This window comes from Pygocentrus nattereri, chromosome 14, assembly GCF_015220715.1.
Source record: "Pygocentrus nattereri isolate fPygNat1 chromosome 14, fPygNat1.pri, whole genome shotgun sequence".
In the NCBI taxonomy this organism is placed as follows: Eukaryota; Metazoa; Chordata; class Actinopteri; order Characiformes; family Serrasalmidae; genus Pygocentrus; species Pygocentrus nattereri.
The window spans coordinates 20,062,501-20,080,000 of record NC_051224.1 but is presented as its reverse complement, the minus strand read 5'-3'; the positions used below and the strand labels follow the sequence as shown (position 1 = coordinate 20,080,000).

General features: G+C 40.0%; 1 protein-coding gene across 2 annotated transcripts in view; it reads right to left on the bottom strand.

The window, feature by feature from the left end:
• ap2a1 (adaptor related protein complex 2 subunit alpha 1) overlaps positions 1-15,174 on the bottom strand; it is a 29,274-nt gene extending 14,100 nt beyond the window's left edge. For both annotated transcript variants that reach the window (XM_017697437.2, XM_017697439.2), the window contains exons 1-11: positions 14,290-15,174; positions 9,736-9,947; positions 5,069-5,262; positions 4,278-4,407; positions 3,933-4,034; positions 3,578-3,837; positions 2,625-2,793; positions 1,325-1,462; positions 1,064-1,246; positions 466-563; positions 103-334 (exon numbers count right to left, since the gene is read on the bottom strand). In XM_017697437.2, coding sequence (XP_017552926.1) covers positions 103-334; positions 466-563; positions 1,064-1,246; positions 1,325-1,462; positions 2,625-2,793; positions 3,578-3,837; positions 3,933-4,034; positions 4,278-4,407; positions 5,069-5,262; positions 9,736-9,947; positions 14,290-14,356 — 1,785 coding nt within the window. In that variant the 5' untranslated portion in view covers positions 14,357-15,174. The remainder of the gene's footprint in view (positions 1-102; positions 335-465; positions 564-1,063; positions 1,247-1,324; positions 1,463-2,624; positions 2,794-3,577; positions 3,838-3,932; positions 4,035-4,277; positions 4,408-5,068; positions 5,263-9,735; positions 9,948-14,289) is intronic.
• Positions 15,175-17,500: the final 2,326 nt, after the last annotated feature.

Below are 17,500 nucleotides of genomic sequence, written 5' to 3'. Positions count from 1 at the left end.
TTATTGTATTGATCCCAAACTTTTAAATTGAATCTGGGCTAATTATTTCAGAAACACACATCGTCCTGGTTCCCAGTCCATAGTGTTTGTACATTTTCTCACCAGTACATCCGTGCTGGCGATGGAGGACAATTTGAGGTACTCCACGGCTCTTTGCTGCAGCTCTACATCGCTGTTTCTGATCTGACTGTCACAGCGCAGCACCTCCTGGATGGTGGGTTTGGTCTCAGGGAACAGATTAATGAACTTTATATAGGCAGACAGGAGAAGAGCGCGCGTGGGCACCGAACACAGATGGAATTTAGAGTGCAGAAGGTTAAATTGAACAAGTGGACTAGAGAGAGGGAGAGAAAGAAAAGGGCATCAATGCATTGTTAAATCGCCTAGATACAGGTTTAAAAAAAAAAACAAAACAAAGCAAAACAAAACAAAAAAAAAAAAAGGGTAATTGAAAGAACAGCTCACCTAGAGCGAGGGTCACCAGCAATAAGGTTACCGAACTCTCCCAGGATGTAACCCCCAACCTTTACCATGTTTTCATGACAAGCTGGAGCCTGCAGGGCCTGGGGTCAGAGATCAGATATCAGTTAAAACATTGTAGAGGTGTCCAGAATGTCCAGAGCTGTAGATGATTCCAAAATGACTCTGAAAGCTGTACAACATCTAGTAGGGCTGAAAGATGCATAGTTTTTATACAGAGATCGCAATTTGAAAAAGCGGCAATTTTTAAATAAATAAGGCCTGAAATTACAAAGCTGATGATCAAATCTCAAGGTAAATAACTTGACATTATAATTATTCACAAAGGTATAACTTCTTGCCGTTTCTAAAATACTTGAGATATTGAAGAAAACAGCAAACGCCTTTGGGTGTGTAGTGTATTTAAAGGGCCCACCAAATATATAATAAGCTACTATTGTATATTAAATAATTATGAACATTCCTTTTTAAAATCTTGAATGGTGCAGAATAATAACTAAACCTAACGAAGAATGACTTCCTCTAAAACTTGTAAGAAAATAAGAGCATCCCTGTAGAACAGCAGAGTGGTATGTGTCTGTACCTCAAAGACAGTCTTGGCGGCGTATCCCTGCACATCGTCCCGGTTGATGACAATTTGGATGACACGGTACCAAACTTCCTCACTCACGTAGTCTCCAGCAATGCGGATCAGGTTCAGGATGGTGTCCACGTACCATGAGTAATCCACCGCGTACTTCTCTGCCAGGATGGCCACCTTCAACACCTGCAGCAGAGAAGAGCTATGTGCACATCTGAACAGGCTTAAAGAGTGAGACTACAGGGCACAGAGGTGGACACGCACCATCTCTTCTCTGATTGAGTAGTCGGCTGTTTCCAGGTAACTCAGCATCTCTGCAACAATCTGCTTGGCGTTGCTGCGGTCGCACATGGCATAGAGCAGGTCAGCCGCTCTCTGACGGACACTGACGTCCCTCTCAGTCTGAGGAACACAAATGAAAGAGGAAGAACAAGAAAATAAGGGAGCAAGAAACAGTAAAATAAAGTGATTAAAAGATGTGTTGAAACGGTCACGCGCATGCATGGACACTATAGAATACATCCACGATTTTTTGATTCTTCATAAACAACTGTTCGGCTTAAACTGAATTTTTAAACTGAAAATGTATGTTTAAAAACCAAAAATAAAGAAACAGCAAATCTAATCTAGCTTCTATAAGCCAGCATGATGTGAGTGCATGCAAAGGGTAGCCAAATTTTATGGAGGAGACAGAATTCGGTGTCTAAAAGGTTTGACAGCAGTGTTTGGCTACTTGAAGTTTATGTTTTTACAGTTCAATAGTTTTAATAAAAGGCTAGATGTGGTGTGAGAGGGGGTGCATTTAATGAAGAGATTTGAGTGACTGACTTAACTAAATCAGTAAACATTGGCCTCATAGCGCTAGTGCTAAACTAAATCAGCAAAATTTGGACACAATTCAGGTCTTAGCTGATTAACTTATTATCGGGAAAGAGGAAAACTGCAAACTAGATTTTCCCTGAATCATTTCTTTATGAAGTCTGCCGACTCAAGGGAACAAGAGGAGTAGGTTTTTGTTCATGCTTGTTGTCAACCAGTCTACAAATCAATATCTCTATCTCTGCAAAGAAACTGCAGCTTTTAATGTATTCTCTTGAGCCATTAAAATTGCTTTACACTCAGGGGAAAAGGTATACAAGACAACAGACAGCAGGCCAAGTCATCTTCTTTCAGCTTCATTTGATGCACAATAAACAAGCCCTCACAAGATGGTGTGAAAGATATTTGCAAAGTGGTACAGAATTTAACATGCATAATAAAGAGCTTCTTAAAACATTAGATCACACAATGACTAAAATACATGTGGTTGGTTTAGTGCAGTAGGTGACACCTCTGCCCTCTAAGCTGCAGACTGGAGTTTGATCCTCCTACTGGTATACTATACCAATAAGAATCCTTGGGCAAGACTACCTTCGCTTGCCTCTGTAAAGTGATCAAATTGTAAGTTGCTCTGGATAAGAGCGTCTGCCACCTAAAATGCTGTAAATATAAATGTAAAATTCTCTTTTCATTTTGTATGTGTGAGCACCTCCCACAGAAAGCCTATACATGTGTGAATCCTCACCTTAAGGGCGTTGATAACCGTCTCAATGTGTGTTTTGACGGCTTCGTGGGAGAATTCTGAGCTGGCAAGGGTGCACATACTCTCCAGGGCCAGGTAGCGCAAGTTGGTCTCCCTGTGCTGCAGGAACTGACCAAGCTGGTTGCACGCCCGCACCAGGAGATTGGGTTCACTGTAGTTTACAAATACGTATCACAGATATACATATGCAGACACACATTATAACATCACTGAATGCTGCACTTGTGAAAAACATAACAAGGAAAAGTCCTGTTGTAAACATTAGGGGTAGACAGATAAGAATTTGCACTGCTCACTAAAATAATCTGCATAAGTGAGTTTTAAGAATTTTTTTTGTTAGGAACGGTTAGTGAATGAGCCCAATTGTATTTACAATTAACAATTATGCTTTAATACCAAACTAGTCATTTGATGCTTTTAGCAAAGCGATATTCATTAAAACTTACAATATTAAGACCATTGTCATTGTGGTGAACGTGGTGGTCCACCCATGCTGAGCTGAACCACCCTCATGTTCTGCAACCTAGATTGTCATTAGGTACTGTTTAGCTACTGCAAAGACCCAACCTCTCGGTGCAATATCAGCTTATTTAGCAACTTATTTTATAGAGTGATATTAGCAAACTTTAGGCAAAGGAACAGCATTTATGTCAGCCAGACTAGCTCAACACCATGGCCGCCTACACCATCACATTACCTACCGTAATGGTTATAGCTAACGAAGTAAGACAAAATTAGATTTGATGCGATTCAGGTCAGTCAAACCAAACAGGCTGGTTAAAAGACAAAAGAAAAAAAATCTCGAGTGGCCAGCTCTGCAATTGCAGTGGTCATAATATGAACTAATTGGCCAGGGACACATATGAGATGACTACAGGAGAAATGAGCAAAAAAATAATCCAAGTAAGAGGAAAGTGTAAATACAAAATGTGTACCTGTCATAATGAATAATGAGGGCGATGGCTTCAAACAGTATGGCGTTCTTGGCGTTTGAGTGCTGGACCTTCTTGGACTTGGGTGGTTCTTGGGCTTTATTAAGAATGGTCTCGAGACATTCAACTAGCCGGCCCTTGACGGCGCCATCCTCAGGCGGAGGGTAGCACTGCAGGAGACGGAGCAGCTTGCAGGAGAGCCAAGGGGCAGGGACAAAGTAATAGGTGTAGTCCTGCAAGTCAGTGGACGCTGACGACACAATCTGAACAAGAGACAAGCACACCTTTGTTTAATATGAAACGGTATATCGGTGATCCATCCAACAGTAGATTAGTCTTAGCAGAACAAGAGACTCACCCTGCTGAGGCGAGACACTGCGAGTGACACACAGGTTTTAAACTCCTCTGGGTTCTTCTGGCTGAGGCAGGTGATGAGGGAAATGGCAGCAGTGACGACTCCCTGAAACAGACCAAGAGGACAATCAGAAATGAAACAAAGTGGTAAAGACCAAGTTAAAAGAAAAAAGCAGTAGGTGGACACTTTAGGACACCTAAAACGAAGGTGATAACTACAATGTCCTTGACCTCTTCTTCTGTTGACTTTTGGCTGCCTTTTAACTGAGAAGTCCTGCTTTATGAAATACCTTCCTAAAATAACAGATAATTTAAGAAGTGATAGTGCTGGGCTTTGGGTAAGACCCACCATGTGCTGATCATTAAGCAGGTGCACCACTCTGGAGGTCCACTCTCCCATCAGCACTAGGTCTGGAGAGGTCCTGTAGAGCCGCAGCAGGCACAGAGCAGCAGACTGTTTCACACTGTCCATTGTGTCCCTGCCAAATCCACCACAACAAAAACAGATCCACAACAGTTACTACACAGAAGCAACTCTTTTGGGTCAGACGTTTCCATGGAGCTTTCATCATTTCATCTTTTTTCTTTTAAGACAGGGACTGACTCAACTACGCACAAATATCCAAATCTCATGTAACAGTTCAAATAAATAATTTCCCAATCCTACTCTGCAGATTCTTTGCTTTCAACTCATTAACCATTTAATAAGCTCCTGTGTGTTGGGTTTGTTGGAGCATGGAAAATACAAAATAAGCAGAGCAGGATCTTCAGGACTGGAATCATTATAAGAAATGTCAATGCTGTCAAATGTTTTTGTCATCATATTCTCACCATAGCAATTTTATTTTTTATTTTTCCTTCCCTTCATTGTTATTTACTTCAAGTATAATGCTGAATAACTACTTCCACCCCCCACCCCCAACACCCACACACTGAAGAGCTTTAATCTCTTTTCATTTCACCCGATCCAGCCCATCTCTTGATTTCTTGCATACTGATTCAAACTACAAAACTGTTATTATGCTCCTTTTCTACCCATTCAATCTAACTCTACAATCTCTTCATCCTGCACAAGATCCTACCACCCACCCTTCATTTCCCATTGATCCTTCCCTGCACTACATAATTGCTGGTTCTCACCCTGCCACCAGGATGCGAGGGATCTCTCCGGCGAAGGCCTCAGCCATCTCCCTGCTACCCACATTGGCGATACAGTGCAAGGCCAGACACATGAAGGTGGGGTTCCTGCTAGACAGGTCGTTCTTTATGGCATTATTGATCAGCCTGATAAGCTCACTGTTGCTGTTCACCAACACAGAGATGAACAAATAACCCTAAGAGAGAGAGACAGGAGGGAAAGAGAACAAACACATTTGAACAACCTGACACACAGGTAAGGGAGCATTATTATTATATTATATTATAGCATTATATTATATTCGCTCCAAACACTTGAGCAGCACTTGGCCAATTTACTTTTATTCTTGTGGATCTGTGTATTGATTTTATATTGAAATTAACATGAGCAGGCCAAGCACATACATCGTTACTGTGAGACAAAAACGTCCTTGATTTTCAATGTATGTTAATGTAAAAAGTTTATATTCCCAAAAGTTGGTCTCTTTCTACTGATCAAGAACTATGAAAAATCTGTACTGGCATACTTGGCTGTAGAGAAATCAGAATAGGTCTTAAAATCATTACTGGTGTAGCCGTAAACAAAGTATCAATATGATTGTCTTACACTTGTCCCTTGAAATTACTACATGTCCTTAACACCCTTCCCCCTCCCTGGGAGGCGTGTATCATGTGAGCTTGGAGTGGCCGCTTTGATGGCTCAGCTTTGAGAGGCCTGTATAATGACTGAGCTTGGAGTTGAAGTAAAGAGAATAACTGCAGCACTGCAGAAATGTCATTTCCCGACAGACTAACAGAGACAGCAGGCCCAACTGCTCAGACACCGAGTACCGAACCACAGGAGAGTGCTTTTCTCTCTCGCTGAGCAAATGTGTCTCACACACTGCCGAAGGCCCTGCTGCTCTTTGCGTAGCCCTCTCTGCACTGCTTTCTTTCAAAGTCTCTCAGTCAAGCCTTGTTCATCCCTTTTCCATCGCCTCCCTACCAAATCCTTGTTTTTTGACACATTTTCTATCTTTCCTATTAGTGCCTGGATTTTGTGGTTGTTTTACCACCAACTATGACTCACATGGATGTGATGAATAATCTTTTGCACAATTAACCACTTTCAATGCACAAATACAATTAAGCGTGTTCATTATATCAAGCATTGCTTGATAATATGAGGCAAGTTATATGCAAATTTGCACTGGAGCCTGATCAGCTAAAGATTTCAAAGCAATGCTACAAATGTACTGCAGGCTAATGACCCCTATGCCTGACCACTTGCTTGTTCTTGTTGAGAAAGACCAGAAAGTCAACACTGTCAAGAATCAAATGCCTGTGAAACAAATTCACAGTGATGCCCAATCCCACTGCTCACACAGGTCCCAATTAGCAGGCGTGGGAATATAGACATTTGCTAGCTATGGAGCTGCTGAAGACCTGAGCCTAAAGAGCAGAATAGTAACAATGGCTAATGTGCACTTCAGATTGAGATGTATACCAAAGATGTGTTAAATGGAAAATAGACACACTATTTGACAAATACTCAGTGCATAACCACAGACTCAGGCAAATGTACACAGATATAAGCTCATGAATCAACCTCAAAAAGCAATGCTGGTTTGTCTGGAAAGATTCAGGATATATATACGGTTTTGAGAAACAGCTTTTCAAATTCAGAGCTTATGCAAGAGTTTTTGAATATTTCTAACAAACAAGCATGTAGCTGAACAAGTAGGAACTCCCACTGTTTCAGTGATTCAACAAGTGAATCATTACAGCGCGAGTGGAGACTTCTTGGCTGCTGACCATTTCACTGTAAGGTTTTATGTTAATTGTGCATTTCTTCTTCTAGATGTATCTGGACATTTGACAAACCAATAAGCATAGCATTACAGTGTGAAATGACAACCTGAATTTCTTTCCACTGCTCAGTACATTTACTCCGAAACACAGTCTCTAAGATGACGTCCACGCCCGAAGGCCTGAAACACCGGATACTTCCAAAAATCCATCAGAGAGTGGACAGTCTTAGGAAACACTCAGAGGCCTGAATGTCTCCACATTCCATAAGAGTAGAAAAAGTAACAATGCAAAATTAATGAGAATGAGAGCCATTCATCGACTGGTTGAATCAGTGAAGTCTTACTACCTCAGCTGCACTGACTGCATGAACCTGAGCTGCATAATTCAAATGCTTAACATCATTGTCTGTAAAGGTTCTCATCTCACAAGAAGACCGAAGCCTTAGATATTTCCCACTGTCATGCAGCATTGTTTGACAGATTGTTAAAGCAGCCAGTTTAACTATGGTTCATGAAGCCTGGCTAGTAAAATAACAAATACAAAGAGAAAACAAACAATCAATCTCTTGTGAACACAGGCAACACTTGAAAGCTAATTTAAATTTTAGTAATGAAAATTACATTTTTTATGTTCAACTGACATAGTACTATGTAGGAACAGCTTACGCCTCTAAAAGCTCCCTCAGTCAAGACATTACATTAAATAATTATGCATACATTGCCTGATCCCTGAGACGTTGTTCCATGGAAGCGTTTTGAAAAAGCTTTTGGTCTAAAATGTATTTTAATCACTTCATTTTGATGCACTCATGGTGGAAGGACACAAGTTCTAAGGCAAATAGTCCCCAAAGAAAGCTACTTTTTCAGACTTATGACTATTTTACAATCAACAATGCACATAATATCTCAGAAGACAAGCGTTGCTTTATGGGTGGTTTGTGATAGTAAATAAAATGGCTATATTTGTACAACTCCTATCACTACCACTGTAAAGAAATCAGAGTCTCTACATTTCTCTACAAATGAACAAATTTCACACCAAACCAATCTGAATTATTATTTGCATCTAAACTCTAAAACGGTTTCATCTAAAAATACATAGAAACATGTACTACGATATAAACCAAAAACAGGCAGAAAACTTAATTACACTGTGATACAAATTTCTGGCCATACCACCCACTACTAGATATAACGTCTATTTCTCTAGGATTACAAATGCAACAACATTAATAAAACACAGGCATTTCAGCCCAGCGTCACTTAAACTTTCTGCTCTTTCGGACCACAATAAAAACATCACCAAATATCAGTTTGAAATACCATGCAAATCTAAACACCTATTTGATGGTGAACATTTTTAAGCAATTATCTGTTGATATGATCTGTTACATAATTCTAAATCAAAGAGTTAATATCTGCCATCTAATATAGATTTACAGTACTAAATACAGATGACTAGTATACATCCTCCGTATTTAATGTAATTTTTGGACAAATATAGGAGAATAGAACATTCTCACATGCTCATCTAAGGTGATGAAATATGATTCTCAGAAGAAAATGTAATATTTGCTGCCCTTATAAGTGAATCTTTGCTGCAGTGCCTCAGGCTAAATCAAAAGACAAACAAAAGCTAAACAAACAGAACAAAACATTTCAGTCTGTATATGATTAGTGAAGCTGAGCATCAAGCAAACACTCGTCAAGTTCACCTGAGTCTGTCTCACCAGCTGTCCCGAGATCAAACACTAATCTAAATTAGCTTTCTCTCCCACATGGCAAAACCTTCACTGAGATGTACTGGTCTTCAAGATCAAAGAGTTTTGTAACATCAATGTGTGTGTGTATAACATTTCATATATATATATATAAAAAACTTTGTATTTTTATATATATATATATATATATATATATATATATATATATACACACACACACACACACACACACACACACATCTGCCATTTCAGATAAATTAGGTAATTCAACAGTGCAAAGCAGAACTGCATGGCTGGTTCACTGCAGCAATGGTGGTAGAAAATTAGTAGCCTCAAGCCTGAATTCATGTCATTTATGACTTGGGACAACAAAGTTCAATATCCAGTAACTGAGCGACCTTGCTTAAATTATAGGCCGGACTTTCAAGCTACAGAAAAAAAATAATAGATGAAAAATGAGCAGTCAGGAAATAGTCAAGCTGCGCAGAGCAGAAGAGAGTGTATATTTAGTCTATAACAGAATAACAGAACAATGGTGTACATGTGAGCGAAGTCAATGAAAAGCTAAAGGAGCTGGGTTAGGCTCAGAGGAAACAGGGGTACTGAAACAATGACTTCACAGGAAGTGCTCCTCCAAACATGACAGCATCATCACATTCTTCAGGAACATACTGTGACGAAAACAGAGCCATTCAAAATGACACAACCACATCTCATCTTTGGAGGAAATGTACGCCTGGGTACAAAGTTCAATTATAACATGCAATCTCTGAAGCTCTGAAATGACATCTCACTCAGCGAATTGCTCTTTGTAGCAACACTCTACTCCCTGGGTTTCTGCTCCCTCTCTGAATGTGCGAGCCAGAAGCGAGCAAGAGGCTGATGGGAGTCTGGCTAGTACAGTGGGTGGCAAATCAGCAGGAGATAATTAGGGCTCATGGTGAGTATAACATGGCTTGGAGTGTCATTGAAGCAGTTTGTGTGGAAGCATTAAAACACAGTCATTGCTCATTCGCTTCAGTTTTGTCTACGTTCTATATAAAACGTACACAAACATTCCTGCAACATAGATGAATTAATGTAGATGGATGAATAAGCAAGAAAAGGAAGTTTCACCTTCAAAACCAAACAAACAAACAAAAAAGATCACCCCACTTACAATCTGTTTCTCGGTGTACTTGTTTGAGCTGAGCAGGTTGACTGCCTCCATGTGGCCAAAGTCGATGTCATGGCCCAGGAGGAAGATGAAGAGCAATTTGCACACATACTTCTTCTTGCTGTAGCCATCCAGAGCCTTGTCCCCCTTAAACTTTGAGCGGATGTTGGCCAACTCTTTGTTGATGCGCTTGATCTCAGCCTCCTTGCTTTTGCCTGTACAGAGAATAAAGGAGAACTGAGACTTTATATCATCTCTGACGAACCAAACTGCGACACACAATTACAGTGGGAAACGTTTTTAAAGCAAGAACTGAATCATTCTCCATAGTAATGTTAAGAGGAAGTAAGTTAGCAAGAAGGTAACTGAATTAATAAGCAAATAACAAAATGTCTCATGAATGTAAAAAATTTAGGGATTGCCAAGTCTTTAAATTTGGATAAAATAACACAACATAGAGAATTTTTGCTCCAAATATGCGATTGACAATCAATCTATTATTTTTATTTTGTTTGATCTATGCTGCAATTTGCTGCAACATAAGCACATACACTGTATTTGAATGCTATCTACCCATCTATGAAAATATTGTGGCATATTTATACATGGCTCATTTTGTGTTAACAGCCAATGGATTTTTGATTTAAGAATGCAAAAATGGCAGTTTGGCACACTAGAAAGCACAATGTTATTTACAGTGCAACTCTGGCTGACAGACAGGACTAACATTAGTGTTTCATGCGTTCACTTAAACGTACACTGTTGTTTTGAGTTAAAAAAGGCAAAGATTCAGCCAAAAAAGATCAGCCATGGGCCAGTTTGGCTGTAAAGAAATCAAATCACTTGAAATTGGCCATAAGAAATTAATCTGTGCTCTTCTAAATGCAAAATGAAAAGCTTATGAAAATAACTGGGAATGATGACATTAGACAGCAGTTTATAACATTATTATATCAAATTAACATTACAAAAAACACAATCCAATAGAAAGACTGCACCATATTCCCTGCTCTACAGAGCAAAGCTACTAGCTTATGTCAACAGTATCTAATGTCAACAGTGATTTGACAATTATACACCTAAGAGGGCACAATATCAATATGGAAAATTCTGTAAACATCAATGATGGGGGCTTTAGTTTAATTACTAACTCTTTAGGGTAAAACAGAGATAAGCTGTCTGCACATGAAACCCTATTTCATGAAGCACATCATAATAATAATCATGCCAAATGCCCAGAGCTGGGTTTCCCATTAGAATCTTAGCATAATGATTCTTAAATGGTAGAGCGAGCATCACACTGAACAATCTCTCTCTACCCTTTAAGATGGGTAACGCTAAAATGCTTTGGGGAACCTGGGCTCTGGTTGTTTGAAAGCACAATTACAAATGAACAGGAACCACAGCTATGCACAGATGACCACAACTGTGCCTACTACTCTGTCTTTAGGACGAATGCAGCAAATAGCAGTGTTAATGTTGTGGAGACTTAGGGGTGAAGTCCAAGGAGAGATGACCCCATAAAGTATGCAGTGTTTTAGATATAGTTTGCATGCTGCATTTAAGAAATGATACGGTTTTAACCATTTAAAAGGTTTTCCACCGTTTAATGTGTCAACAACCATGTCAGCTACTGAGCAATAACATCATACCCGTGTAGACAAACATAGACCCCCACATTGAGTCAAATCACCTGTTGACCTGTTAAGATTATGTTTAGAATCTCGTCTTCAGCTGCCAGAAAGAAAACACTAAGCATGTTGGCACCACAGAGCTGTAGGCCTTTTCCTTCCAACTGCAATTCCATTAAAATATACTAATGAACACCTGACTGGAAGTTAAAACCACAGCCAAGGTTTGTTTTTGGGTCAATATATCAAAGCAATGGCACTTCTGCTGGAGTCTCAGTGTACCTGTCAAGCCTATTTTATATTTGGTAGTCTAAACATACTATGACTCATTCTCTTCCAAGTCAGCTGAAGGGTGTTTCTGGCTGAAAGGTTTAATGCTGGAGTCTTGCTTCCAGGACCATTTCTCAGTGGGTAAACCGACAGCAGATGACAGATGCATCAAACGAGCACCACACTCATCTGTGTGCCAGAAACAGATTCTGTAAGGCGCTCACATGACGCAAATGGCTGGCATGCGTTTACTGAGATTTACTGAATCTTACCAAGATAAAATTCTACGTTGTATTTACTGGAGGTACCTCACGTTGTTATACCCAACCTACGTCTCCAGTAAGAGCCCAGACAAGCATCTTAAATCAGTTCAAGCCTGCACAAATTATTTTTTGTTGCTGGTAAAGACCCAGAACATGAGCCAGAATCAAGCTAGGTGCCAAACTGAAAAGGCTGCTGTGGTTTGCATCACAGTTATGATTCATCTACTGTAAGTCAAGATGAAGTCTAATTCGCTGTACTTTAAATCTTTGCTCATTACACTCTATACCAACACATATAGGCCATTTTTAGAATAATTATTATTCACTTTTTTCACTCCCTGAACAAACAGTGTAAAAAGATTTACAGTACACTGTAAGCAAAGGCTCAAAGATAAATAATCTGTGACACTCCCTGCTCCATCCTGTGGTCAAGCTACTGCTGTGGACTGCTCAAAGCCACATGAATACATAGAGCGCTCTCCGTAAAGAACAGCCACATCCTGCCCTGTATGCTCTCTGCTGTGACAGCACACTACACACCCCTCACAGGGTGCATGAGTGCATTTAGAGGACACTAAGGCCAGCCTGACCATTGCGAGGCACACTGCAATAGATATTAGGGATGCATCGATGAGGGAACTCTAAGCCAATGCTGACATCCGATATTGATATGATGTCCATACAGCAACTTGATAAACCTGAATTAGTACTATTGAGATGTGACATGCATATGTACAGTGCAACAAAACGACCTTAACATATGCATTTTAGCATGTTAGCCCTGTGCTGACTAATTGTTCTGCTCTTGTTCTGTTCTTCCAGGATATAATAATTGCATTACCAAATGTCAGGTTCAATTATCAGTCAAATCTAAGTGTCAGCCTAATGCTGATATTTTCAAAAAGGCTATAATTAACTTATTTTTCAAAAAGTCAATTATTGCCTGGTGCCCATATGAGTTCAACATTACCAATATGATTCTGATTACCGAAGCCTTCACGCTTTTCCAGTATATAACAACTGTCAAATACCAACATCTTGTACCAGAACAGCCACCAAAATAATTACATTTTTAAAATGCTTTAAAAATCAGATTTAGAAAACTACCAAATATACAGATCAGGGGCAGAAGCCAAACGTTACTGTGTGCCTATCTGATGTATTTAACCAACCATAGGTTGACATATAAATAAATATCTAGTGTCCATACAAAAATCAGTTTGAATTACTAATCAAATTGTAGTTAGCATGATGCTGATCCATTTAGTCAACTACCTGCCAATCCTGACACAGTTCAGCTCATCTTGCATCCATAGTAAATAATATAACGCTCACTAATCCGAGAAACATGCAAACTTTGAATCACAAGAACCAATCCAACAATACTTTTGGAAAAAAAATGCTAATTGTGTCCTCCACCTTTCAGCGCAGGATCATCCTTCAATATATGACATATCGAGTCATTGAGTAAGAGGCAACAAATACAGATGAGAGTCAAATGCGACTGATAACTGGCCACCAAATGCCCAACACAACTCTAAAACATAGGACTGCACCTCATTCACCAACACAGCCTAGAGGTGGGTGATATGGCAAAATGTCATATCATGATACTTCAAGAAGTTTTTTTTATGATACACGATATATTAATATATATATTTTTGACATTAAGTTAAAACAGACACAAGTCCACATTTTAAAAAAAATACAACACAATGAATTCAATTATCTGAATTTAACATTTTACACACTAAATCCAATTAATTAAGTCTAATGATGCTCTCTTTGTATTCAAACATGCACTAAGTGTTTAAGTACTGAGTTTATTCACAATACTCAGAAAAGCGCATTGTGACACACTAGGATGTAATGTATCACGATAACTCCACATATCGTCATTTTGCCCAGCTCCAGCTCAGCTCCATGGGAGGTGCTCGATTAAGGGTTTATCGTAAGAACAGTTGAACTAGCTCCTTTTGGCGAAGGCAGATATGAACCGCTAGATATGAGCCACAATTGTGAGCTCCGAGCTCCTTGTTTCTGAGGCAGAAACCTTTCTTCCCATGGCGGCCTACACGCCTCTGGAAACCGTGAAAGATCATTTCATCTTATAGGGGGCTTTCACACCATATCAAGCACATGCAAAGCAAAGCAACAGGGAACACACGGGGAGCAAACGACCTCTCCTCACCTCCCCATCCAGCCTCAAAGACCTGGGAGAGGCTTTATCCACAACCAGTGCACATAGATTCAGATAAAGACCAAATATAGGAATCGTGGGCAGTAGCTACGGGTTGTCGTGCACTTGTTTCGTGTTTATAACCAGTTACAGGTCACAAAAACTGATCACATTAACGTTAAACCGGCGCCTCAATAACAGAAAGGGCACTTACAGTTTCTTATGTCCGAAATGAACACCGCTAATCCTCGCATTCCGTCTCCTTTCGACACAGCCGGCATCTTTGCAGGATTTTTTTTCCTCCCTCTTTCTCACTTACACGAAAAATTAAGTATTTCCAGATGGTTTGCGATGGTTTAGCCCACCTCGCTTTAAAAAAAAAAGAATACCTTTCGCCTGTTTTGCAGCCTAGTAAACAGCAAGCTAACGGAGAAGCTAGCTACCGACTCTGGCGCTTCTGATGGATGTTTAGTGTGCTAACCAACTTGCTAGCGAGTTAGTTAGCCACCTAACGTTAAATAGTGGCTTATTAAGGACAATGAGGTAAAGCCGAAAGCCTCTGGCTGTTTAAGTGTTTAGTTAAGTGTGTATTAAGGTGAGCTAGCGTTAGCTACGCTCCGACCGTTGGTGTTTAAATTCATTCAAACCCAGCGGTTCACAAATTTGGCCCAAATGACGACGCGAGTCATTTGGTCTGTATCTGCAGTTTTACAGCGGACAGCTTCCTCACGAAGTACTGCTGACGAGTGGATGTCATACAAAACATATAGCTACGACTGGGAGGGGGAATAAAGAAATTAAAAAATAATAAGTGATCTCTCCTTTCTGCTCACTGTGAGTCACGGCACGGCGAGCTAGCTGAGCTGAGCAGCTAGCTGGCTGGCTAGCGCTATCAAACGTTAGAATACATCACCCGGAATGACCAGAGCGGTCGGAGACGGCCAGATCTAACGGGTTTCTCGGCAGACCGGTTTATCTTTTGAGAGGAAAAATACAAATATCTAATTTGTAATTCGGTTCGAGGTCGTTGATTTCGTGCCTGCCGCGCCAGGTCGGTGTTCACGGACGAGGCTCGTGACAGAACGGACGAATAGCGATGTCCGACTCCAGAAGGAATCGGTTCCTTTGAACAGGTTCATTTCACTGTGCTAGTCGAGTCGAGTCCAATTGAATCGAAGTGTTATGTCACTCAAAAAAATGGTTCTTCAAGGGTTCTTTAGTAAAGACGATGGTTCTGCATAGGACCGCGAACGCCCCAAAAACATTTGTATGATTAATTGTTTCTTTTCTTGGTCAAGTAGTTCTTCATATTGATGAATATTGTGTTGTAGAAAACCACGGAGTCCCCAGGTTTGACCTGGGGGACATTCATGCCTGTGTTAATATTCAAATAACAGTCTTCAATAATTAACCTTCATAAAAGCACAGCATTAAACACCACATCGCCACAACCTTTGAGTTCACCTACACCCCTCTCTGTCCAGTTTTGTACTTTGTGCCTTGCGTAAAAGTAACGCTTTAACTTAAAGCACACCAAACATTATTTAATTTATGGTGAATGCGTGCAAGCAATACATTTTGATTATTAACATTTTCTGTGTGGAATGCACTCCCACTATATTTGACTGATTAACGTGGACATTAGACTCGCTCGCTGAACTGAAAGTCACTGAATATGAAAAGGATGAGAAGCTGATCCATCTCCAGAACAAACGACAATGAATCGTAGAATCGGACCCTCGAATCGGTCAATCGGAGAGTTCAGAAGAATCGGATCGGTAAGCTGAATCGAACTTCCCCTTACTACACGCGAACGGCCTTTTAGCCTTTCCTCTGGATAAGCCCCGCCCCCTATCTGTCTATCTGTTTTAATAAATAACATATTTACATATATATGTGCCTGTGTGTGTGTGTGTGTGTGTGTATACACACACACACACACACACACACACACACACACACACACACACACACACACACACACACACACTGAGTTGCCAAAAGTACTTGCTCATCCATCCAAATCATTGAATTCATGTGTTCCAATCACTTCCATGGCCACATGTACATATAGAATATAAAACCAAGCATCTAGGCCTGCAGACTGCTTCTACAAACATCAGTGAAAGAATGAGTTGCTCTCAGGAGTTTAGTGAATTCCATCATGGTACCATGATAGGATGCCACCTGTGCAAGAAGCCCAGTCGTGAAATTTCCTCGCTACTAAATATTCCACAGTCATTGTGCCAAGTGTAAAGTTTGGTGGAGGGGGGATTATTGTGTGAGGTTGTTTTTCAGGAGTTGAACTCGGCGCCTTAGTTCCAGTGAAAGGAACTCTTAATGCTTCAGCACCAAGAGATTTTGGACAATTTCATGCTCCCTTTGTGGGAACAGTTTGGGGATGGCCCGCTTCCAGTTCAAACATGACTGCACACTAGTGCACAAAGCAAGGTCAATAAAGACATGAGCTGGTTTGGTGTGGAAGAACATGACTGGCCTGAACAGAGTCCTCACCTCAACCCGATAGAACACCTTTGGGATGAATTAGAGCAGAGACTGCGAGCCAGGCCTTCTCATCCAACATCAGTGTCTGACCTAATAAATGTGCTTCTGGAAGAACGGTCAAAAATTCCCACAAACATATATATATGCAGCAAAATCTTGTATCTCTATTTTTTATGTTTTTCAGTTTTTGATATAATTTGAAAATACCTGTTGCTTTTTATATCATGTGTGAATTTCATAATGAATGGACCAAAAGAAAAGGCCTAAAATGAATTGGAAAAAAATCTGGTTCCATTGACTTACATTGAAAGTAAAGTATGTTTTTTCTTTCTCCTGTAAAGTTATCATTTTGGAGATACAATGTTTTGTTCCAACAACAGCGATATATGTATATATATTTTTTTTACATATTTATGTATTTGGCATGTTAGTGTGTGCTGTGCTGATCAAACATCAAATACAGCAGTGCTGCTGTGTTTGTTCCTAAGTGCCTAACCCTAACCCTAACTTTAACTCTAACCATGTCAGTGTCAGTGTCACTGCAGTACTGAGAATGATCCACCACTGAAATAGTACCTGCTCTATGGTGGTCCTGTGGGGGTCCTACTTATTGAATAAAATAGTGAAGAGGGGCTAACAAAGTATGCAGAGAAACAGATGGACTACAGTCTGTAATTGTAAAGTGTGTAGAAACAAGGTATGTACCTAGTGTGCTCATTGAGTGTGTGTATATATTTAGCACATTTCAATTATACAATATCTCAAGAACCACATTGGAATTTCTGCACATATTTTCACAGATTTTGCTTTGCATTTCACAGGAGAACAAATCTTCCTCTAAAGTTCCTGATTTTTTCCCACTCATTGTCTATGGGGAAATTAACCTTAAGAAAATTGGGTAGTAGTAAGAACTCTTGACT